This window comes from Mastigoproctus giganteus, chromosome 5, assembly GCF_048544385.1.
Source record: "Mastigoproctus giganteus isolate SK-2022 chromosome 5, ASM4854438v1, whole genome shotgun sequence".
Lineage (NCBI taxonomy): Eukaryota > Metazoa > Arthropoda > Arachnida > Uropygi > Thelyphonidae > Mastigoproctus > Mastigoproctus giganteus.
In genome coordinates, this window is record NC_143579.1 from 104,153,103 (window position 1) to 104,180,085 (window position 26,983).

At 36.3% G+C, this 26,983-nt stretch overlaps 1 protein-coding gene and 1 pseudogene across 1 annotated transcript in view; one reads left to right on the forward strand and one right to left on the reverse strand.

Moving 5' to 3' along the window:
• LOC150085602 (protein THEM6-like) overlaps positions 1-1,185 on the forward strand; it is a 64,489-nt gene extending 63,304 nt beyond the window's left edge. Inside the window, exon 4 of the mRNA XM_090374613.1 lies at positions 679-1,185. Within this exon, the coding sequence (XP_090230739.1) occupies positions 679-704 (26 nt within the window). The 3' untranslated portion in view covers positions 705-1,185. The remainder of the gene's footprint in view (positions 1-678) is intronic.
• A 12,295-nt stretch (positions 1,186-13,480) lies between these two features.
• On the reverse strand, positions 13,481-25,120 carry LOC150085603 (uncharacterized; annotated as a pseudogene).
• Between the last annotated feature and the right edge of the window lie 1,863 nt (positions 25,121-26,983).

A 26,983-nucleotide genomic window follows, 5' to 3' on the forward strand; every position in this document is an offset into this window, starting at 1 on the left:
AAGGTGGACACTTGAAGCACATTCTGTAACAAGTTTAACTAAATTCTCTATTTGTTGTAACAAAATTTTCTTTAATTGCAAATTTGGTTGCATTTTATTTGGATAACTCTGCATTTGGTACAATATATATAATATTCAATTCATTCATGAACACTAGATATTTACAGCACTTTTGAACTTTTGCTATGGACTGGGAAGTTATACTGTCCTATGAACTAAGATTTCATTTGCAATAAAATGCCATAAATTGTTTTTAATTCTCTTATTTTGTATAAATAGTTTTAGCTAAAGAATATTATTTCTGTAAATGATTTTTAAAAAAATTTAAAATCAATTTTAATAATAAGATTTAATACCTAATATTTGTCATCATTTGGTTTACAAAACAGATTATTGAATCAATAATTTCCCAAAAGTTTTCTCCCTCTCATTTTTGGTGTTTTGTTCACTAAATGTATCCACCTAAAATTTATCCTTCCCACTTTTATCTGTCATGCTACACTCCTGTTTTAACACTAATGAGAAACAGTTGTGAACTTAAAGAGATAATTCAGTTATGTACAAATGGAAATTTATTTTCCTAATGACAAAGGCATAGTTGAATATGTGTTTTTATTTGTATATATACATGATATTATTTCTACATTTATTTATTGTTAGCAATTTTAATTTATACAGATGAAGTGAGTAAAAGCGGTTTATGATTTTGGAATGAAATTTCTGTAAAGACACCAGAATATGTTTGGGATCATGGGCCCCTCCTAAATATAATATCAAAATTTCATCTGTTATGAGTGGTGACAATTATCTACACTTGACTGAATTGACTGTGATATGTTTAAAACTGTGATAGTTTACTTTCCTGGTTGGAGTGAACTCCTAAGAGGTCTTTAATATTATTGCATGATTACAGTGTTTTGATATCTTTTTATAATGATTTAAAACTATAATGTAGAATTATAATTTATTATACTTAAAATTTTAAGGCAGTATTACATAAGTGGACAGTGTGCATACTAATGTATAATTATACACTGGTCCTTAAATACTGCAGAACCAATGAGCATTTATTTATTAAAGAAATGAAAAGTGTTAATACTAGATGTGAAATGCCCTGTGAATTTAAATGAAATCCAGAAATACAGTAATTTCATCTTGTAAAATAAATGCAATTTCAGTGTTTTTGCATGTGCCTTTCTCTAGGATTTCTTGTAATCATGTAATCAGTATCGTGCTTCATTTGAACATTCCCTATTATTCACAAGTGAGGCTCTAAGATTATATACAATACTGTATTTTAAACAACTTGTTAAAAATAAGTTACTCTGAGAATACTCTCAAAAGGCACTGTTTGATGATCATATTAAAGAATTATATTGATTTCTTAATGTATATTAAATAAGTATTTATTTTTATTTATTTATTGTGAAATAAATGTTACTTTGAAAAAAGATTTGGACTACAGTCATTATCAGGCATGGAGCCTTTCACTCAAATGTCATCATATAAAATATGTAAACATCTTAGTTTATCATTATTTTTACAGTCATACCAAATGGTATAAAAGTTTTATTTTAAAATAAATTTATTTTCTTTTAGCTAACTAAATTGGGATAAAGCATATCTTTTAAATAACAAAATAGAGATCAAATTGCAGGTAATAAAGGTATAAAATATTTACATTTCTCCTGCATATATTTATTTTAATCTCTGGCATTTATTTATTTTAATGCAACTGAGAGTGGTACAACCAGAATAAGATTTCAGGGTCACACATAGTACGTCTTTATACGAATATTTCATTTTGAGACAAGCTTTAAAGATATCAACAATTATCTAACAATTTCACACGTAGTGTGTGAAATTGTTGAAACATTAAAATGTGTGAAACATTAAAAACAGTCCAGGCAGCTGATGAAGAATTTGAAAAAAAACAGAGAAAGGTATGAATAAATATAAAACAAAGCCTTTTTCACTTGGCGATTTGGTTCCATCAAAGAATGATGGTAAACCTAGATTAGCTGATAACATAAAGCAGAAATCTTGATAACCTTATCACACTGTTGAGAATTTACCCATAGATTAGTCTCTTTTTAACACTGACAGTGCATGTCTGTGTCCATGTGTACTCTGAAACCTTATGTCTTTTTAACATTAAAAGCCACTTCACACCATGTATCTATGTAATCTGCATAGTTATTGATTCCAAATGTTGTTGGAAATTAAATAAAATAAAATTTGTAAGACATAACAATCTTATATTCTGTACCAGCTTGTGGCAGTGTTTCTCAGCCAACTATTTTCACTTCTAAAAATAATAAATGGAAACAAAATAAAATGAATAAGAGTTTTTAGAGATCAAAAATAAATAAAAGCAACTTAAAATGTAAAAAAAAAGAAAAAAAAAGTATGTATTACAGGAATTGGAAAAGTGAGAATCATTTTTAAAATAAAAATAACAGGTAAAATTGATATTTGAGAAAATTTTATAAGAGAGAGCAACGGTAACTAGAATACTTAAGCATAGATGAGCACCGAAAACTTAGTATTAAAGATAATTAAAATGTACAAAAAATAAAATGTTTAGTTGAATGACAGCTAAACTAAAACCTGACCAAGTTGTTAAAAACTTGCTATGGCAGAAAAAGAGTGCACTGAAAGTACATGTGACGTGGGGGGGGGGGAACACACCCTTACTATCCATGATCATAAAAACATGAAAAAAAATTATACAGTATTAAAACCTATAAACTCTCAAATAGAAAAAAAAAAAAATTATGATATTACAATCAAAAACTCTGAAATGGTAATAAAGAAAATAAAACATAACTATCATAACCAACAAAATTGTTAAGAAAAATTTAAATACTTCAAAAATATATAAAGCTAGAGACAAACGAAGAAACTTGGGGCTCCTCAGAATAAGTCCAGGATTACGCAGAGAAATAAATTTAATAATATGTACAGGAATACCTCGCATTACGCAGTTAATACGTGCCAAAAAAATACCGCGCTATGCAAAACCGCGCTGATCGAGGTATTATTAGTATGTATTTTAATGTAATGCGTTCCGACAATTTGATTATATGGGTCGAGTTGCGAAAATATATAGGTGTTTGTTTACTATAAATTGATGCACACGAAGTTCTTGCAAAAAAAGAAATTAAAATAGTAAAAATGAAAATACTAGTAAATACGTTAGAAATGATTTTTATTGCAGTATGTACATACCAAAAGAATATAAGTGAAGTATGTACTGTATTTTTATTTTGAAAAATAACTGATTAGCTTAGTTTGCACAGTTTTTTCCCTTCTTTTTATCTGCATACATCTCTTTATAACATCGAATGTCATTTTGCAACACCTGTCTTACTTTCATACCTCGTTCGATGTTTGGGTCTAGAAGAACACTCGGTGCCATTACACTTCTTTCCACTCATATTTGCGTATAAAGGTGTAACGTTTTTAAAAAATAATCTTTAATAAAAATACACAGTGAAAAATATTTGTACAGCTTACACACAATCAACGACCTCACCGCTCGGGATCTAGAGTGTTTACTAATGTATGAATGCTAGCAGAGTCCGTATATAATGGGAGTTTCGGCAACAGTCAGAATGGCCTTGAATCCATAATGCATTGGCCTACGTGCTGACATTATAATACATACATACATATGTATGTACGTATCAAATGTAAAAGGTAAAAGGTAAACTGCAGCTATTATCAACCCACTGCAGGATGGAAGCCTCCTCAACAATTCATGTTGAGGGAAATGGACCATAATCTGCCACACTGGTCCAGTGCGGGTTGACAGATCGACCGTATTTAGCAGTCAGGGGCTTGGACCCCGGTCCACTCAAAGAGTGTGTGCTACTGCACTCCCGCTCCTGACCACTCGGCTACGGAGGCATTGGTGTGTAATGCAATTAATTTTTTTTTTTTTTCAATTTGTAAACTACGCTATAACAAAACCCGCGCTGTTCAGAACCACGTTATGTGAGGTATTCCTGTATATGGATTAAATACATTGCAGTGACCACCAGTACAACCTAGTGGCCAAAGTTAAATTGAAACCTGGATTTCTCTATCAATAATTGAAGCTCAAATAGCAAAGGAGTAGAATTAGCAGAAAAACTGGGTCAATATGATGTCATGATAGCAAACATCACAAAAACCCAGAGGAACAACAGGGATAGGTTACAGCTAAATAATAACTACAAATTCATTTATTCCAGAAGTAAGATAATAGTGCAGTATAGATATAAGATATAGATGAAGGTATATCAATAGCCTATTGAACTAGTTTGGAAGGAAGTTTGACTAGCAAGTATTATCTAGCAGAATTAGGTGAGCAAAAAGTTAAGATGGAAAGGAGTTGGGTAAGGAAATTTGTCTATGCATGTGGTCCAATTGAATGCTTTAAAAGGAGTTCTTTAACTCCAAGCCCATTGCATGGGTCAGTGAGACCCCAGGCTATATTTCAACAATTTGTGCGCTGTTTGTCTACTTTGTCCACACAGCCGAAACTCGTAATTAGCTGTTTTTTGGAAATATTTTCTTTGATTTCTCCACTGAAAATTCCAGAAGTCCCTGTTAATTATCACACAGTTAGGAAAAGTTTCAGGAATTAAATTAAACCTAATTATATATACACATTGAGTGGCATCTGTCACATACAGTTATTGACAGTAAGCTAGTTTTATTGATGCTTGCTTCCCCCAGTCAGTAACACCCTTTGGGCTCGTCACAAAGCATCACCTGGAATCAAACTGTTGACATGCCCAACTTTTAAATTTGTATTTGCTCACTGATCTGAAGGGAGTTTTAATGGCAAAAATTAATTTAAAATATATGTTTTTAATATACAAAATAAATTTTCCAGAAGAGATAGAAAATAAAGGGGGACATCAAAAAAAGTGAATAATTTTTAATTATTCCTTAACTGATGTTTCAAATAGATTCTCTACTACCCCAAGTGTAGTACTACACAGTTGGTAAGTTAACCTTTGATTTCTGCTACCATTATGCGGTACCTTCCATTTGTCAATGTTAAATTTCAACTTCCATTTTATGCCCATCTGCCTAATTTTTCTAGATTTTGTTGCAGTAACATTCCATGATTAATATGATTAACCACCCTGCTAACCATCATATCATCTGCAAACTAACACATTCAGTCTAATATGCCTTTATCAATTTCATCAGTAAATTCTGAAAACAGCAGTGGGATCAGTTGAACACTGGGGCACTCCACTAATAACATTAGCCCAAGAAGAACAGTACCCATTGATAACTACTGTTGTTTCCTACTCAACCATCCCCTTATCCATAGTAGCAACTTTCCCTAATACCACATGCTGAAATTTGTACAACAGTTTTTTGTGTGAAACAGTATCAAAAGCTTTTTTGAAATATAATTATAATAATGTCAGATTTAATTTTTGCATCCTATTCCTTTGTTATGCCAGAGTATTCAAACAGTCAGGTTGGTCAGAAAAGATCCCCCTTTAATAAATTCATGCTGTGACTGCACTATAACTGTATTCCTGTCTAGATGGTCCAGCATTATTTCTTTGACCAGTGACACCGCTAATTTTTCCGAAACAAGTCAGGCTAGCATGTCTGTAAATGCATGTCTCCCTCTTTGAACTAGTAATACATTTACAATCCATATGGACTTCCTTTGAATCTAGGATTGCTCTCACAATCATGGCTAAAGTTTACTTACATCATTTGCTAGCTTATTTAGTATAACTGAACAGATCCCATCCACCCCAGGTGCCTTTTTTACATTTAGCTTCAACAAATTCTCCTCCACTTTTTCTCTCAAGTTATCACAAAATCATTGAGCTCCCTGCCAGTATTTGACTTATGGAATCCCCATCCCTAAAAAATTCCTCGTGTGAATGTAGATGCAAAATACCCATTCATTTGTCAGCAGCCTGAGCAGGATCATCAACAGTTAATTCATTCATATCTAGTGGACCAATGTAATTCAAATATTAAGGGAGGCAGCGAATGAAGTAAGCAAACCCTTAGCCATAATTATGAGCATCCTTGGATTAAGCGGAGGTCCCTGCAGACTGGAGATATGTGAATGTATCCCCAATTACAAAGGTGGATTAAAGGTTGACACGAATAATTACAGACCTGTTAGTTTAACTTCTGTACCAGGGAATATAATGGAGTTGCTAGTAACAGAAGTAATGCAGGATCATCTAGACATCTAGGCCTTCAGACACAGAATAGGTTCGTTAAGGAGGAATCTTGTCTTCAACCAGTTTTATTCGATACTACAATGTGGTCACAAAAGAACTGGGTGCAAAAAATAATTTGGACATCATATACTTCGATTTCAGGAAAACTTTTGATACCGTTGCACATAAAAGACTGCTGTACAAATTGGGCCAGTGTGGCATTAAAGGCAAATTGCTGCTATGGATAAAGGGATGGTTGAGTAGAAAAATAGAGAGAGTGGTAATCAGTGCTTTTCATTGACTAATGTTATTAGTGGAGTCACCCGGGGTTTGGTGTAGGGACCCATTGAACTTTTCTATATTTATCAATGATATTGATGAAGACACATCAGGCTTAATGTTCAAGTTTGCAGATGATACAAAGTTAGGCAGGGTGGTTAATGGCAGTAATGACAGTATGCACTACAACAGGATCTAGTTATGCAGATGGGCTGATAAATGCAAAATACTGCATATGGGTAGCAGTAATCACAGAAAACATACCCACTGTGTGATACTTCACTCAGGATAGTGGAAAATGAAAGTTCTTTGAGCAATGCAGATAGGCTACCAGGACAACTCGTGGAGTTTTGTAAATAACAAAACTGTTAAGAGGAATAAGAAAGTGATTGTCCCATTTTATAAGGGAATGGTCAGGCCACACCTTGCATACTACATTCATTCTGAAGGCCTCATTTTTGGAAAGATGGAGAGCTGCTGGAACAAATACAGAGAAGGGCAGAGAGATTGGCTTGGGTAACAAAGGGGTTCTTATGAAGAAAGATTCTGTTCTGCAGTTTGCAACATCTGGAAACTATGCACCTGCAACGTGATCTGATTGAAGCATTTACGGCTTCGAATGGATTGAGCAAGTTCAATGCTGATGGGATTCTTCCTCTTGCTCAGATCGCACACAGATGAGTGGGCACAAATTCAAATTGAGGAAGGATGGTTTCAGAATAGATGTTTGCCCTTAGGCAGCAGGTGGTTGATTGCTGGAACAAACCTCCATCTCTTGTGGAAGTTGATAACTTAAATAAATTCAGGGAAGAACTAGACAAATATTGGACAGAATGAATAAGTGAAATAGGAGGTGTTGTGTTTTTTTTTTTATGATACTGTATAAGGTTCCTTTCTTGCATCATTTGCTGCTACTAAGGCTAACACTTTCCTTTTACTGTTTACATCAGTAAATATGTCTGCTACTTTGTATTCTTTGCCAGAGACTTCTCATAATCTGCCTTAGCTTACTTAGCTTCTTTGTGACTTGATTGCTAACTGGTCTATATATACTGTTAGGCATATATCACCTAATAATTTATATATATCCCATGCATTTTTCTTCACAGCCACAAATCTCAGTACTTCACCTGACATCTATTAAGATCACTGCCTTGAACTCTACCTCTTAGCATTAGTAGTGCCAAATGATGCAGGAAAGTAAGCTTATTAGCCAAAAAAAAACAATTCCCATCCATCCCCTCCAAGAGATTGTCTAGTTCTTCATTGAATTTATTTTAGCTATGAACTTCCACAACAACAGGAAGTTTGTTACAGTAATCAACCTCTGGCTGGCTAAAGACAAACATCCGAACAACCAGTAGGTTGTAAACTTCTTTCAACTTCAAATTAGATTTGGTATTTTCACAATTTGATAGTAGACGACGAAAGAAAATCAAAACTGTTTAATTTTTTAAAATCAAACTGCTAGAACTGAATTTATAAAGAATGTAACCTTTTATGCTCACACCCGCTACTTACTCTACCAAATCAATGTTAGTGACAGAGGTAGGAGAAGCAAGGTGGAGCGGAGAGAGATTAGTCAGTTCAAGGTCAGAGACTAGTTGGGAGTGTTGTAAGCACTGTCTTGAATTTTTGTTACTAATCGGTTTTACTTCAGCCTGAAAATTTTAGTAGGTGCCACCAAAGATATTTTCACATCAAAAATCTCGGAAACATCTCTTTGAACTGTTCGTTCCATTTAAAGTAAAGAATAAACAGCCTCTCAAGTTTATTTGGGGAAAACTTTAAGCTTCATAATTTTCAGAAGAGAACCAGATTATCAAGAATGAATGTTTATGTGTATATCTAACTTATTGCACTTTAAAAAATGTTTATAGTGTTTAGATTCTACTACAGATTAATTAGCATTAGCATTAGTAGAGGCATTTGGTGCAAGAAAGCAAGCTTATGCAGCATCAGCCAAAAAAAAAAAAAAAAACCCACTTCCACTTCACCCCTCTGTTCGTTCGAAATACCTGTCCAGCTGAGCCTTAAACTTATTTAGGCTATCAACTTCCATGACAAGGGATGGAAGTCTGTTCCACCAACCAACCAACCACTCGCTGGCTAAAGGCAAATTTCCGCACGTCTATCCTACATCTGTCTTTCCTCAATTTGAATTTATGCCCTCTCAGGTGATTATTCTGAGCAAGAGGAAGAATCCCATCAGCATTGAGCATGCTCAAACCATTCCAGGCTTTACATACCTCTATCAGATCACTTTGCTGGTGCCTAGTCTCCAGACACTGTAATTTGCAAAACTTAAGCCCTTCTTCATAAGAGCACCCCTTTGTTCCATTCACTAATCTTGTCGCCCTTCTCTGTACTCGTTCCAGCAGCTCTATATCCTTCTTGAAATGAGGCCTCCAGATCTGTAAACAGTACACTAGGTGTGCCTGACCATTGCCTTATACAAGGGAATAATCACCTCCTTATCCCTGCTAGAAAAATTCCTATATATCATTGACAATACACCATGAGCTACTCTTGCAGCGCATCTGCACTGCTCAGAGAACTTCATATCTGCCTGCACAACCACCCCCAGGTCCCTTTCATTCTCTACCACTGTCAGTGTAGTACCACAGAGTTGATACGTTGCTCTGGGGTTGCTGTTTCCCATATGTAGTACTTTACATTTGTCAATGATAAACTTCATTTCCCACCTCTCAGCTCATCTGCTCAACCTTTCCAGATGCTGTTGCAGCAGCATAGTGTCAGTAGTGTCCTTGACAACCCTGCCAACCTTCGTATCGTCTGCAAACTTGGACATGAAGCTTGATATACCATCATCAATATCATTTATAAATACAGAGAACAATAAAGGACCCAATACTGAACCCTGAGGGACTCCACTAATAACATTAGCCCACGATGAGCAGTGTACCACTCTCTGTCTTCTCCCCCTCAACCACCCCTTTATCCATAGCAGCAATTTGCCTCCAATGCCACATTGGAGGCAAATTGCTGCCTCCAATGCCACACTGCTCCAATTTGTGCAGCAGTCTTCCATGTGCAACAGTATCAAAAGCCTTTCTCAGATCAAAGTATATAATATCAAAGTTATTCCCTGCATCCAGTTCTTTTGTGACTGCATCATAGTATCCAATCATATTGGTCAGGCAAGACTTCCCCTTAACAAAACCATGCTGTGTCCGAGCTATAACTGAAGTCTTGTCTAGATGATCCTGCAGTGCTTCTTTATCCAGTGCCTCCATTAATTTTCCTGGAACAGAAGTTAAACTCACAGGTCTATAATTACTTGTGTCAGCCTTTGATCCTCCTTTGTGAATTGGGGTCACATTTGCACATCTCTCTGTGAATACCTCCCCTGAGTCCAAGGAAGCTCTCATAATTATGGCATAATTAAGGGTTTTTCTTTCTTCCTTTGCTGCCTCCTTTATTATAACAGGATAGATCCCATCCACCCCAGGTGCCTTTCTTGTGTTTATCTTCAACAATTTCTCCTCCACTTTACTCTCAGAGATTACAAGATTCTCTAGCTTACTGCCAGAGTTGAATACACCTCTGGCATTCCCCTCGCTGAATAACTCCTCATGTGTGAATGTCGATGCAAAATATTCATTTAGTTTGTTAGCTACCTGAGCAGGAACAGTTGACCCATCGATATCAAGTGGACCAATCTGATTCATCCCCTTCCTTCTAGAGTTTACATAAGTAAAGAACTCTTTGCTGTTTTTCTTTGCATCCCTTGCCAATGATTTCTCGTAATCTGCCTAACCTCCTTTGTAACTTGGTTACAGATCAACTTGTACCTATCATAGGCTTCTGTGTCACGTGTTAATTTGTATGTATCCCATGCATTTTTCTTCTCTGCCATGTCTCATTAGTTCATCTGACATCCATTTAGGCCTAAACCTTGAACAATATTTCTTAGTTGGTATGTAAAGCCTAGTAGCTTGCAAGATAAATTCTTTGACTACTTCCCATTTTGAATTTGCTGTTGGTAACATCATCAGTTGGTCCCACTGTATTGAATTTAAATACTGTCTCAGTCCATCGTAGTCGCCTTTACGAAAGCAATAACCCTTCCCTTTACCCCTAATGGTAGTTACCACTTTGAGTAAATCCCACTTCAGCACACTGTGATCACTTCCACCTAGTGGTTCTTAATGCATGAAGAATCATTACTGATAATCAAATCAAGAGTATTACTCCCTCTAGTTGCCTCCCGAACATGCTGATGTAGAAAACAGTCATCCAGTAAATCCACAAAAGCCTTGCTAGTGTGAGTGACCAGCCCCCAAATTCCAGTCAATATCTGGGAAATTAAAATCCCCCATTATAAGACTCTGATTTACTGGCCTACTCTATTTCCTTGTACAGTTTCTTATTATACTCATCAGAGTCATTAGGCCTATAGCACACTCCTACTCTCAATTTTGATCTCCCAATGCCTATGTCACACTAAACTGACTCGACACTGCTCTGTCCAGCGATGTCAACTGGCTTCACTTCCTTGGATTTTATGTGTTTCTTAACTAATAGCATAACCCCTCCTCCCTTTCTATCTATCCTTTTTGTAGATGTTGTACTCCCCAAATTCCAGTTCTGCATTCCTTATATCTGTGTGACACCACGTCTCTGATATCCCAACAATATCTGCCTTTGATGTTTTGAGCAATACCTCAAATTCATCAAATTTCTTTACTAAACTCCTAGCATTGGTGTAAACACAAGTATACATGCACCTGTTTCTATTATTAGCTACCCATGTGTTTACTACACATGGGTAGTAACACAACCCATGTGTTTACTTGTACCACAATGATTCCCAGCAGTCTTTGAAATATCCTGCATCTTGTTTTTCAGGCTTCTGCTCATTCCAATAGAAGCAGTGCAAGAATCTCTTTCACCTCTGCCAGTGGCTACTGTTAATCTATTAGTCTTTGTCTCCCCCCCAAGCTAGCAGTTTTACGACCCACCTAACACTGTCTCGATAGCATCAGCAAATATTCTTGCACTCTTTCTATTTAAGTGTATCCCATCCCTGTAGAAGCAGTCTCACCTGTTAACAAGTACAGTCCAGTTAATACAGTCAACTCCCATAGATGACCATGGTAGTACAAAAACAATATCAACAGCGTCTATAACAGCCTTGTAAACAGTCTGTTATAAACAAATAAATATTTTTTTTCTGTTTATGCTCCGGGACCACCAAACGGTCAGAGGAGTTCACAAATACGCAGAATACAAGAAACAGCACCGTATTCAGCAGTCACAGGCTTGAACTCCAGTCACTCAAGGCTCGTGTACTTATGCACCCACGCACCTTACCACTAGGCTATGGCGGCCTTGATATATATGAGATCTTTCGGCTAGATACTAGCCACCACAGTCTCTACAGACATTGCTGCTGGGCGGTTTGCAATGGCTATATGGTGAATGCTTCGGCAGTGAGCTACAGATGGTTAAGTTTACAACATGGTAATCCATTCCATGGATCTTTGTGACTTGCAATGATAGACAGGGAAGATCCAGGTTTTGTGAGGCCTGAAGCTTATACAATTTATGGGGCCATATTTAAGAAAAATAATACAAAATTAGGTACGAAAGTGAATATTTAGAATGAGAAATGAAATCGCAACAAATTACAAATTTAAAAAATCTGACAAATACCACAAACATTACAACATCCAAAAATAACCATATTTTTATTAATTGACTTCTTGAAACACCTATAATAATTTTTTTCTATATTTTTTGGCTGCGTACTCTTTGGTCACCTCGTCATACAACAACAATTTTGTAATATTTTCTATAGAGAGAATAGAAAGAATTCAGTCTTTCCTCTAGCATGGTTGATTGAAATTTTTTTATTATTGTTTGTTATTTTTAGAAAAGTTTCTTTCAACTTCACAACTCGTTATCGGTAATGTCGTGTAAATTTTTTGGAATGTCAAATTTGGTAAAACCCCCAACAACTTTCATATATGAACTGTAATATTTCAGGGCAGTACAAGTTTTCTTGTGCAGTGACATCTCAAATAATCTTTGAATTGACAACACTCATTAACCAGTTTTTTGTCCATGTCTTCGTTGTACTGGTGTATTATGAGTTTTATGTTATCTTTGCCAAAGTCAGTATTTCGTGTCAGATCAGCAAGAAATTTAAATCTTTTTCCAATGTGATTCATGTCTCTTGATTAATTGGATTATCAAACAATCCAAGAGCCTATTTATTACTTTTATTCGAAATTTATCTCTTCCTCTTAATGAATTACTGTTTTTCATATGATCTGAAAATTTTTTTGCTACAATTTGCTTCTCAATGTCAGAATAACTTACAATTCGCTTCTCAATGTCAGAATAACTTACAATTCGCTTCTCAATGTCAGAATAACTTACAATTCGCTTCTCAATGTCAGAATAACTTACAATTCGCTTCTCGATGTCAGAATAATTTCTGTTGTTTTCATTGCTCATCATTATTGCTTTTGTTTCATATTCCATCAATTTTTTATCTGAATTTTCTCTCAGTTCTTTAATAAATAAATTTAAAGATAACAAAAGAAGGTAATCTTCATATACATCCAAATCAGTAGTCTATAATGTTTCATTGTTTTATTCAAACGTTCCAAAACGTCTTACCAAATTGCAGTTAAAATTGCCTATTCTAACTATAAATTTTTTAAATAAACTTTTTGGGTTTCTCTTCCAAGTCTTTGAAAATGTATTTTACAGTCCTAAAATGTTGCACCCATGTTGCAAGGCTTGAACAGTTTTATAATGGGCAGACCATTTCGTTACACTTAAGACTCTTTAAAGAAAAATCTATGTTGGCATGTGTGTTTAAAATACTCCATCTTAGAGACAAACCCAAAAAAGAAAACAACTGTTGCATAATACCAAAGTAGTCAACAACTGGTACTGTGGAGGCAACTTTATCTTTCTCTTTTTACCTTTGTGCGTGCTCTGTTGAATGTACAAATTGTGTTTTTCTATACTGTTGCTTTCATCTTCTGCATTTTCGCTTTTGGTTTGGGAGTGTCTTGATTCTCATAATCTTTATCTCTTCTGTTGTCATTTTCATTATCTATATTTTCTTGGCTATCATAGTTCTTTTCCCCAACTGAAAGTGTCTGCTTTTTAAAAGGTATTCATGAATTATAAGTAACTATTTAATTTCATTAAGTAATACAGATTTTAATGAATGAAAGTCTTTTATTGAAAGCTATTTACAAAAGAATCATTATTTTTATACAATCAACACAGCTCTCTCTTCGATGACCTTTGAATTCACCAATTACAAAAGGAATGAAAAAGCACTATAAAAGTAAGTATCTTCTGTTCCAGGGTCAGTGTTGTTTTACCTGTAAGAAAGAACACGTAAGAAGATTATTATAACTCCACTGTAGTGGGGAGTTTTGCTAGTGTTCATGCTTTACAAAAGCATACAAAATTGCCCAAACATGTTGTGAAAGAATGGTTATCAGGACAGCCCACATATGTAAGACATAGAAAGCAACAAAGAACTTTTCTGCATAGCTAGATAAAAGTTCTGGATCTTCACATAATACATTTCAATGTGATTTAGCTGACATGTCAAGTCTTGCTAAAGCAAATAAGGGTGTTCATTTTCTTCTTGTGTGCATAATTTTTCACGATATGCTTGGGTAAGACCATTAAAATCTAAACAATCACAAGAAGTAGTTAAAACTTTCAAATCTGTTTTTAAAGAAGTGCCATTTAATATTAACAGTGACCAGGGAAAGGAATTTACTAATAAACAAGTGTGTGCATTATTCATATCTGAAAACATTCACTTTTACACCACTAGTAGTGAAAAGAAAGTTTTATTTGAACATTAAAAGAAAATATTTTTACATATGGCTTATATATTTGAAAAATGATAAATATATTCATGTGCTGCAAAAATTAGTGAAAATTTAAAATAAAACGGTGCACAGAACTATCAGTATGACCCCTGCAGATGTCACCATGCACAACGAAGAAGCCGTGTATGCTAAATTGTATAGATTTCTTCCAAAAGTTTCAGAACCCAAGTTTAAACTCGTTCTATGTTGCCATAATTTTCGAAAAGAATTTAGAGGGAATTGGTCTGATGAGGTATTTTACATTGCCCAAGTAATCAAAAGGTACCCCGTAGTATATAAGGCTAAAGGAAGTGGTGGTGAAGTGATAGAAGGTACATTTTATGAGCATCAACTGCAAAGGGCCGGTTTTGATAAAGAGCTGCCGGAAAATGTGTATCTGATCAAGAAAGTACCTAAGATGTGTGTAGTGCATGACCAGCATCAGTTACTTGTGAAGTGGCTTGGGTACCCGGCAGCTTACAATTCTTGGGGCCAGAGTGAAAATGTTTTACCTAACCCTGCCAAGTAATGTAAGCATGGTGTTGTACCCTGATAACACACAATCACGTTTCAAAGTTCAACTATCCAGCAAAATTAATTTGAGTGGGAAGTGACACTTTCTGAAATCGATCTGCCGTTAGTGTGAAACAATATCACAAAAGGATATGACGAATTTCGTGTACTTCATGAAGATTACAATATTGAACCAATTTTACACGTACATTATTTAAAGTATAGAGATTATCTTTTAGATAAATTGAACACTGTTCACTCCTTGCTTCTTTATTTGGATTTCAAAAAACAGGTGTGCAGGGAAAAGGCTGTCATGTATTTGTAGTTTGCAGGCATCTGTAGACAAGAGCATATTACCTATCAAAGGCCAAATTTCTTTTGCGCTGAGTGCAGAAATGTTTTTGCTCTTGTTACCGTGGCATGTGTGCTTCCCCACGGAAACTATAAATTGATCTCCAGTATCCTGGAAGCAATGTTGAGTGTATGCCCTAGTTTAAGTGGAAATGTGAATTCAGATGATACCCTGACTTCACAGACACCCGAAAACTTTTCGTTAGTGTTTCCTCCCTATTCGTTTGGTTTAGGTCTTATGCTTGACTTTCACCAGATCAGCACCAAGTTGAGAAGAGTGGTCAGTGGGAAGTACCCTGCAGATAGAAAATGGGGTGTCTCGGCATATTTTGTTTATTCCAACCCGATTCAGGACTAGACAGTCTTGTGTCACGCAACAGCAGACGGCAAAATGTCGTCCGTTCTATAAATCAGGAACAAATAGATCATTTTATGCTCTGTCGTCCGTTTACATTGCCATCGCGTTCTGAAAGACATGCCGTCGTGTCCTACAGAACGCCAGCGGCAAAAAGTCGCACGAATTTTCTAAGTACATGGTGTCTAATTGGTCGTTTTATGCAAACGCGCCACTTGTCTGTCGTATGCTGTCTAAACATCAGTGCTGTCAACTGGTCTGTCGGATCATTTCAGTCCAATTGCGTGGAGGTTTTCCATCCAAGTGGAGTTATTGTGTCAGTTGAAGTGATTTTTTCTCTTATTTTGCTAAAAAAAAAAATGGAGGATTTAGATACTGAACGTTTTATAGATGAGATTAAGAAAAAGAAAGCAATTTGGGATTCATCATTATCAGAGTACAAAAATAGAAATTAATGAAAAGTCAATGGATAGAAGTGTGTACTGTATTTCACCCCGACTTCAAAGGATTGGATGCCCAGGAGAAAGTGAATATTGGTAAGTTTAAACTGTTATTATTCTTGTTCTTTATTAATATTATTTAACCCCAGGGGCTCACATCTGGTGAGTATGGGCTTGGCACACCCAGGGTCCTGAGCTGGGTGTGCCTTCTCTTTCTTGGAGATTCCTTTCTACTTCTCTCTCTCTCTCTCTCTCTCTCTCTCTCTCTCTCTCTCTCTCTCTCAGGGTAACTCATTTTTTTTTTTTTGGCTGGTGCAGCATAATTAACTCCAGGGGCTCACATCTGGTGAGTATGGGCTTGGCACACCCAGGGTATCCTGAGCTGGATATCATCATTCTTCTCTTTCTTGGTGATTCCCTTCTACTTTTCTCTCTCTCTCTCTCTCTCTCTCTCTCTCTCTCTCTCTCTTAGGGCAACTCGAGAATTTTTTTTTGGCTGGTGCAGCAGAAACCTCAGGCTTCCTTGCACCATATAGCTTCTAATAATAATAATAATAATAATAAGCCTCCAGCTACCTTGCACCATATGGCTAATAATAATAATAAATAATAATAATCATTACATATCCTAGTTATACGAAGACTCACGACTGTTCGATAAACAATGAGGCATAATTTTTCATGTTTTAAAACATGGAATGTTTGTATTCAAATCTCGACCTTTCAGAAGTTACTTTGTGTTTAAATGTAAAACGTTTGAAACCTTCTCACATTCACTTGAAATTAAAAGGCATGTAAAAAAAATTAGCCTAATCCACAAAGTTAAAACTACACCCAAAGCTTGTTCATATCTTGCTGTCTTGCCAGGGAACTGAACCTTCAGGGCTGCAAAAAAAGTTTGCAAAACCATCTCTGTAAGCATACGCTGATTTTTCTGCCTAGTTCCAAAGTACGGTCTTTCTCTTCATCATTATTATTATTATCATTATTATCATCAGCCATATGGTGCAAGGAAGCCTGAGGCTTTTGCTGCACCAGCCAAAAAAAAAAAAAAATAAATAAATAATTACCTTGAGAGAGAGAGAGAGAGAGAGAGAGAGAGAGAGAGAGAGAAAACAAGAGTCAGAAGTAGAAGGGAATCATCAAGGAAGAGAAGAATGATGATATCCACCTCAGGACCCTGGGTGTGCCAAGCCCACACTCACCAGATGTGAGCTCCTGGGGTTAATGTTCGTATAATCCAATAATCTCCAAAGTTACCTGGGAAGCGGACACCATCCCTCACACGAACGTAGTTATGCAATGCACAGGAAGCTTTGATCACAGCCACACGTTTGGGATGTTGCAAGTTTATCGGCCTATGGAATATTCTCCACTTGTTGGTGAGGATTACAAAGGCACATTCAAATCTTCGAACTGTAGACAGTCGATAATTGAATATCCTTTGTTTTCTTGTCAAGTGATTCCCCGGGTATGGCCGCATCATGTTGACAGAAATCCAAAAAGCTTCATACCCGACGAAAACATAAGGTAAACGCAGTGGTGGGATTCAGCCAGTTCGCACCGGTTCGGCAGAACCGATACCTAATTTTTTGTTGAGTTCGGCAAACCGGTTGTTAAAATGGCACTTGTGATGAGGGTTCTCTTTAAGGTGGGCGCCTGGGCAGCCACCCAATGTGAAAATCTCAAATTTACATTCTTTACTCTTTTTTAACGTTCATCTACGCAACAGCGTGTTCCAAGTGCCCGTAGTAATGTTCATTCCGTCCATATGTGAAAAAAATTAGACGGAACTATGCTTGTAATATTTATTTATTCATTTCATAAAACTCATTATACCTTTGATGAAATACTACATTTTTATTCCCTCGCGTTTGTTACTTAAGTAAACAAACATATAACGTAAAGAGAAAAAGTGCCAAACAACCAGGGGGTGACACACTGTCATTTGTTTCAGCTTTGTGTTACGCCCTAAATTCACACGAGATATTATGAGTGAGTTGGTGTTCCCCGATCAATAAAAACAATAGGAAGCTAGGACACAACAAACCAATAGAAATATAGATTTCAAGGGTTATCTTATCGCCCATTTCGGAAGCCGTGGAAGAATGTTCTTCCATGTTGGAAATCCTTATGCCAGTGTGCACGTGGTAATTAAGAAGTTTTATCACAACTTTCCCGTGACAAACAGGTTTGTCGTACACATTATTCTATCGTCTTTAATCTGCATAACCTATACCATTTATTAATTCAGCAAGGAATTTTCGTTTAATATCGATAAAATGAAGAAAATGTATGTTCTGACTGATGTTTATCAATGCTATAAGCACAGTGCTTTGTTTATAAAAGTTTATGATATGACCACACGTGTCGTAGTAGTAGTAGTAGTAGTAGTGGCATGTGATGCATGAAAGCAAGTGTATGAGCTTATGCAGCATTAGCCAAAAAAAAAAAATCACACCATTCCCTCCAAATGCCTGTCCAGTTCCTCCTTAAATTTATTCAACATATCAACTTCCACAACGACAGATGGAAGTTTGTTCCAGCAATTAACCACCCGGTGGCTAAAGGCAAATTTCCGCACATCTGTCTTTTATTAATTTGAATTTATGCCCCCTTAGGTTCGTAATCTGAACAAGTGGAAGGATCCCATCAGAATTCAGCGTGCTCAACCCATTCAAGGCCTTACATACCTTAATCAGATCACCGCGCAGGTGCCTAGTCTCCAGCCACTGCAATTTGCAGAACTTAAGCCTCTCTTGGTAAGAGGATCCCTTCATTCCCCTCACCAATCTTGTTGCCCTTCTCTGTACACGCTCAAGTAAATCTACATCCTGCCTAAAATGAGGCCTCCAGACCTGTACGCAGTACTCAAGGCGTGGCCTGACCATTGCCTTATACAGAGGGATAATCACCTCCTTTTCCCTGCTAGTAAAATTCCTATATATCATTGGCAAAACCCCATGACCTGCCCTGGCAGCCTGTCTGCATTGCTCAGAAAACTTCATATCTGACTGCACAATTACTCCCAGGTCTTTCTCATTTTCTATCACCTTAAGTGTAGTACCACACAGTTGGTACTACACTTAAGTTCTCTGGGGTTACTTCTACGTTTCTCTGGGGTTACTTCTACCCATATGCAGTACTTTGCATTTGTCAAGGTTAAACTTCAGTTGCCACTTCTTAGCCCATCTGCCCAAATTATCTAGATCCTGTTGCAGTAGTACACTGCCATTACTGTCATTAACAACCCTGCCAACCTTTGTATCATCTGCAAACTTCGACATTAAGCCTGATATACCTTCATCAATATCATTGATAAATATACAAAACAACAGTGGACCTAACACCGAACCCTGTGGGACTCCACTAATAACATTAGTCCAAGAAGAGCATCACCCATTGATTACTACCCTCTGTCTTCTCCCACTTAACCATCCTTTTATCCATTGTAGCAACTTACCCTTAATACCATTCTGCTCCAATTTGTACAATAGTCTTCCATGCGCAACAGTGTCAAAAGCTTTCCTGAACAGAACCAATAAAAATATTCAAATATATAGGCACATATCCGCTCCTGCTCTATAATATATTAAAATAAAACATTTTTAAAATTTTTTGCAGTAGCTCTTAAAAGGATGAAAAGGCAAACAGAGTTTGACAGATTTGTTCAATAAGAAACCAAAATCAGAATTGGCCTTGAATGGTACAAAACAGTCACAAGCACAACCACTCCAACTTGAAGAAAGCAGCACGTCAATTATTGAAATAAAAAACGATAACAACTCCAAAATTGAAAATAATCTTCCTAAATGCTGGACAGTGCAACAATATAACAATTTTAAAGAAAAATATGACGGACTGGTAATTTTTAACAAAAAGTTATGTTGCGAGTATTGTGCAAAATATGACTTTATAAAAGAGAAAAGTGTTCATGTGTCAAAAGAATGGAAAATGTTTTCAGATTGAGGCATCAGGGAAAAATAAAGAGGTTCAACAAGCTTCTATAAGGAAAAAAATGAAAGAACATTTTTGACACATGAACACTTTTCTTTTTTATAAAGTCATAACAAAAGTAATAGAGACAATGAATGAAAAATATTTAAGTGCTACTTGTAGAGTATTTAATACAGTTTACAGCCTGGCAAAAAGATGTACAGTAAACCGTTTTCAGACATAGAAGATGAGATAGAAGTGCAAATTAAAAATAGATTAGATATGGGAATAGGATTACATTCTCGTAAAACTGCTGTGAAAGTAGTTAATTTTATTGCAAAGGAAATTAAAAAGGAAATATTTAATAAAATTATTGAAAATAATGTGAAAATATGTTTGATTATTGATGAAGCGATATCCTGCAAACCAGTTATTATACTTTTCTTAAAGTTGAGGATTCAGTTACATCACCAACAATTTTCGTTGAATTAGTTGAATTGGAAAAACAAGATGCAGAGACAATATGTTCTTCATTTATGGAAAGTTTAAATGATGTTGGGCTTACTAAGAACTACCTAGAAAAAATTTTAATAGGATTTTGCTCCGATGGTGCCAGCGTTATGCTTGGGAGAAGTGAGCACTAGGATTGCAAAAGAGTTTCCGAACATAATAATATGGCACTGTTTAATTCATCGCTTCCATTTTGTTTTCGATGATTTGATAAAGGAAATAAAGCAAGTAAATCATTTTAAAATATTTATTGATAAGATATATACTATTTTTCATCAATCCAATAAGAACCAAATTGAACTTTCCAAAATATCCGAACAACTTGGAATTGAAATTATAAAGATTGGTAGAGTTTTGGGACCAAGATGGGCTGACTGTAGTTTAAGGTGCGCTTATGCAGCGCTACATCACTATTTTTATTCAAATAAAAAGTATTTAGGTATGGCTGCCCGTCTTGAAAATATATATATTTTAACTGATTTGGCATTGATGATTGATATTTTAAACGAAATCTCTCTTCTTTCAAATGCACTGCAAGCAAGAAATATAGACATAATAAAGGCTGAAAAACTCGTGATAAGATCTATTAAAGCATTTCAAATGCTTGGAAAGGAAAAGTCCATACGAAAAAAAAGTTGAATTAATTACTTCAGAAACCTTCAAAAATATGAAATTTGTAGAAATTCATGGATTTGTCGGGATTCCTCGGGAAAGACTTTTAGAAAACATTGTAACGAATTTGAAAAACAAGACTTAATGGATTAAACATTTAAAAGCAAGTTGTAGCCAATTTCAAGATAGGAATAAATTACAATTTCTCAATTTTTTGAAACCAGATTACTGGAATATTGAAGAAGTACTAGTTCCATGGAAAGCAGCTGAAGGACAATTGCTCGTATTTAATGACATTTTTAATTACCAAATTGATATTAATGATTATCAAGATTTCGTGGAAAACGTTTTAAAAAATTCCCAGAATTATGCAATTCCTGAAAGTGTTCAAAGAGCTAAAAATATTGTCCGAACAATTGCTATAAGTTCAACAGAAGCGGAAAGGGGTTTTTCAAAGATGACCATATGTTCAGAGAAGAGAAGTCGCCTAACTGTTTCTAATATATCAAACACAATGACTATTAGTCTAATCGGCCTACCTCTAAAGGCCTACCTCTACCCTACTCCTACAGTGAAAAGATAAATCACTCAGCCGATGATGCTTGGATAAAAGCGAAGAAAATTGCAAGTGAGGACGCCAATCAAGAAGGAATATGGAACTATCTAAAATAACAGTTTTATTGTTTTTTGTCAGGTATTATTTAATATTTTTTCATTAATATTTTAAAACTCTTTCGTATAACATAATCTAGTTTTGTGGACCTCTTTGATTGTTCTTATTTAAGTATTAACTGCATGAAATAATAAACTACCTTTCGGTATATAGTTTTTTTATACTTAGAACGGTCATTAGGGCAGCGAACTGGTTGTTAAATTATTTGCATCCCATCACTGGGTAAAGGCCTTGAATCTTCTGTCACATTATCCGGTTTTGGAATATTCAAAGAACCTTCTTTCAAAGCCTGGCAAAAAGATGAGTTTTGGAATATTGTAGAGTCCGAATCCTTTCCAAATGACCCGACGTCAATGCACAGAAACCTGTAGTTACTATCTGCTACAGCCAACAAAATAACAGAAAATAAGTTTTTGTAGTTGTAACTCAGTGATCCTGAATGTTCTGGCTTGATAATTCGTATGTTTTCCGTCGATGGCTCTCATACAATGAGGAAAGTGGGCTGTTTTCTCGAAACCTCCGGCAGTTTGACGCCAAACTCCTCAGAAAACGGGGGGGGGGGGGACGTAATTGTATAGTGCAATCTACAAAACACGGTAAGTGTTTGGAACAACCAAGCTTGCTGTAGTTACTCCAATCCTGAACATGTAATGTAAATCTGTGTAGGTACAGCCAGATCCCAAGTACCTGAAACAATGAAACATCTAAGTTTAGATAGATATACTCTGCAAAATTTTTGGAAATAACTTTCAAAGTTTTTAAACATGAAACGGAGGTAACAATAATAAGATAAAAGAATTGACGAAAATTATGAAAAGAAGATATTAATTATAAAAACTTACAAAATACTCAAATTTTTGTCTCTCGGCTTCCTCAGGAGTGAGAAAGAGGTTGCAATAAATAGATTTACAAAGTAGTACATTTAAAAAATTATACTGTATTTGGGTATTTTGTACGTTTGATAATATCTCCTTTGGAAATTTTTTCGTCAATCTCCTTTTCAGATAGTTCATATTTTTAAAACCTTTTGTAGTATTTATTTATTTATTTTTTTTTTTTCAGCCAAGGAACTACAGGAAAAATGGAGACATATTCGAGATTCCTACGTTCGCTACCTCCGAAACAAGAGAACCAGGCCCGGACAAGGTCGAAAAGCTGTGAAAATGTACGTTTATGCACAACATCTTAAACCCTTGAAGGCAATAACAACACCACGTCTAACAGAGTTTTCTTTTCAACCAGAAGTGGCTGAGAACGTCAGAGAGATGGGGAAGATGATGCAGATAAATGATTAGCACTAGCATTAGTCGAGGCATATGATGTAAGCTTATGCAGCATCAGCCAAAAAAAAAAACCACTCCCAGTTCGTTTGAAATACCTGTCCAGCTGAGCCTTAAATTTATTTAGGCTATCAACTTCCACAAGGGATGGAAGTCAATTCCACAAACCAACTACCCGCTGGATAAAGGCAAATTTCCGCACATCTTTCCTACATGTCTTTCCTCAATTTGAATTTATGCCCTCTCAGGTGATTATTCTGAGCAAGAGGAAGAATCCCATCGGCATTGAGCATGCTCAAACCATTCGTGGCTTTATATACCTCTATCAGATCACCTCGCCGGTGCCTAGTCTCCAGACACTGTAATTTGCAAAACTTAAGCCTTTCTTCGTAAGAGCAACCCTTTGTTCCATTCACTAATCTTGTTGCCCTTCTCTGTACTCGTTCCAGCATCTCTACATCCTTCTTGAAATGAGGCCTCCAGACCTATATACAGTACTCAAGGTGTGGCCTGACCATTGCCTTATACAAGGGGATAATCACCTCCTTATCCCTGCTAGAAAAATTCCTGCATATCATTGACAAGACACCATGAGCTACTCTTGCAGCCCGTCTGCACTGCTCAGAGAACTTCATATCTGCCTGCACAATTACCCCTAGGTCCTTTTCATTCTCTACCACTGTTCTTTTCATTCTCTACCACTGTCAGTGTAGTACCACAGAGTTGATACGTTGCTCTGGGGTTACTGTTTCCCATATGTAGCACTTTACATTTGTCAGTGTTAAACTTGGCAGCACTTCATCTGTTAGAAACAGAGGTGACAACAAAGGAACTGAAGTAGAGCAGAATCGAAAGTATTCTGCTAGTACGCTGCACAGGAGGAGAAAACTGGAACAGAAGACTGAGAACTACATAAACAGTTACCAAAAGGAGAAAATTCCCAGAACAGAGGAGCCCAGCTGTGACTACATGTATTTTTTTGTTCCTTACTCTCACTTATAAAACTTCTTCCATTGTACCAGAGGATGAAATTCAGAATGGATGTCATGAAAATGACTGGACTACTCTGAAAAATACCGTGCACCAATGATGGTACCCCCAGCTTACTCCTTCCAACATCCTCTACCTGTGCAACTCTCACCACAATTTTACAAAAAAAAAAAACCAAACTATTATATTTAGGCCACCCGAATAATTAAATTCATCTGCCGTGCTGTGTCATGTCTGTTAATTTCGGAGTTAACTGGAAGATCTAATAAAGATGGATTTGATTATGTGTTTGAAGCAAGAAATAGACTAAAGGCCTTTTTATGGGATGTCCATAGTAAAGTCCCTACAGCAACCATAAGAATGATAATGGACTTGTGGAATATAATAGAGAAAAAAGCACATGAGGTTCATGTTGAGAATGAAATTTTGAAGGATCGGTTAAAAAGAAAGGAAGAAAAGCAAGATAATAAAACTTGTGCTACGGTGACTGAGATGCAAAAAAGAAAGTGATAAGAAGACTTCAAAAGTTATGTTAATAAAAACAATAACTGATAAATATAAAACAAGTGAAGAAGTAAAGATGGATATCCTTAGCGATGAGACCAGTGCTTTCAACAGTAAAAGTTAGAAATATAAGAGCAATAAGAGACATAGAGTGCTGATTGAGGTGGAGACTAATGATGATTTAGTGAAGATAAAATCATGTTCAAAAATACAAGAATTCGGTTTGCAATATAGCATTCCCAAGTCTGTGAATCCGAAAAATGTGATCTTTGACGTTGAACAGGATGTGCAGAAAGAAGAACTCATGAAACAAATTTGGCAAAAGAATTTTAAGGAGTATAGTGTTAGTGAAAAGAAGATTCAAGAAGGAATTAAAGTTTTAACAATGAATAGGAATAAAGCTTCTCAAATGAATAACTGGGTGATCCAGGTTGCACCCAGTTTGTGGAATATTATTTGTGATAAATCGAGGTTCTTTATTAGATGGTCGGCGTGTAAATTTATACTGTGACAGAGTGTTATAAATGTTTGCTTTATGGTCATGTCACTAAGTATTGTAAAAGGGAGATGGTATGTGGTCATTGTGCTGGTATTGATCATTCTTATAAGAATTGTCCCAATCGAGGTAAAGAGCCTATGTGTAGTAATTGTAGTAAGAAAGGTGTAGATGCTGCTATTGATAAGAAATGTGTAGAATGTCAAAGGGCTTTGGATTTATAAAAAAAGAAGATATATTATTATGAGTAGACAGATAAAAATTCCCCAAATTAATGCCCAAAGAGCTAAGGCTGTAGCTTCTGAAGTAAATAGGTATATGGAGGAAGATGTGGCTGTGGCACTTTTGCAGAAGCCGTATTCCGTACAAAGTCAAATTAGAGATTATCCATTAAGTTATAGAGTTGTAAGTGAAGGTAAATGTCCTATGACTGCAATCATTGTTAGAAATAAAGGTATTGTAATTACGAAAATTCATTCCTTGTGTAGTGAACAATATTTATGTGCTGAAGTTATTAGTGAATTTGGTAGATGTTACGTTGTAACATTGTACTGTCAGCTGTCTTTAGAAATTTAACCATGTATACAATATTTGGATAAATTGTGCGGAATTATTGGCTCTTGTGAGGTGGTGGTGGCCATAGATTCAAATGATAACTCTCCACTCTGGAGAAGTGATGGATCTGATGATAGAGGTATAATTCTTGAAAATTTTCTTGCTTCTTCAGAAATGGAGTTGGCTAATGTTTTGGAGCATCCTCCAACTTATTCTTCAGTACATGGGCAGTCATATATTGATTTGACAATTGCAACACAGGCTATAAGAAAATAAGAGATTGGAGAGTAATTGAGAAATGTACCTCAAGTGACCACAGTAGAGTGTGTTTAGTGTCAAACGTCGCCAGGGGTTTCCCCCATCTCCGCATAGTATATATTGTGGGTGTGGAACAGAACACTGTCAATGCCAGAGGTTTAAAATGGGTTTTGTATTTGTGTAGTGTAATATACCGTTGTTCCTCTGGTCATTTAGCCGCTGGGCCCCTAATGGGTTCCAATGTTGTCCACACTCTGCCCCGTGGAGGCAGACCAAGTACACCATTATTATAGTTATTTATTCTGGCAGGTCCTGCGACCTAACTTCCTGAGATTTCAGTGGCTAGGACCTAAAAAAAAAAAAAAAAAACGTTACAGATAGGGGTCAGCCAAAAGGATTAGTGAGTCATGTTCTCTATGGACCCCTTGATAAGGGGTCCATAGAGAACATGACTCCCAAATCAGTGGAGCAGGCCCATGCCCCACCAGAGGGAAAAGAGGGAAGGCGACCAGGGGTAGCCTCCCCCTGCCTGGGTGGTGGAGAAGAAGAACCACTCAAGGGAGCGTGGCGAAGAAAGCTTAATGGCAGCAGCTGAGCTGTGCTTTGGAGTGTCATAGTTGGGACGAAGGGCCTGGCCCATCTTGTCTTCTTTTTCAGAGTCTGGCAAGGCTGTCACATTTGGGACTGTACATAATGTGTCCCTCCCGATGTATACTTGTCACTACGAGTTCGGAGCTTTCAGGTCTGGTCGTCAAGTGTGTGGTTATCACTAGACTGTGTCACTAGTACGGGTCTCACCACGGATTTGTCCCTTTTGTTAAGTCAAAATTAGAGATGTATGTTCACTGCAGTCTGACTTGGGGGCGGTTCCAGGGCTTCTGTCCATTTGGTCACTGAGTCAGCAGAGCTGCATACTATCACAATTTGTAGAGTCTAAATCAGGAAGGGCCAAAACAGTGTTGTCATTCATGGAAAAGAGGTCCCATTTTAACTTGTAAAGAGCCTAATCAGGAAGGTCCAAAACAGTGTTGTCATTCATGGAACGGAGGTCCATCCCAATAACGATAGTAGTCATTGACAGTCCAGCTTGAAATTGATTCAGCAAAGCTGCATAATATCACAGTTTGTAAAGAGTCTATATCAGGAAGGTCCAA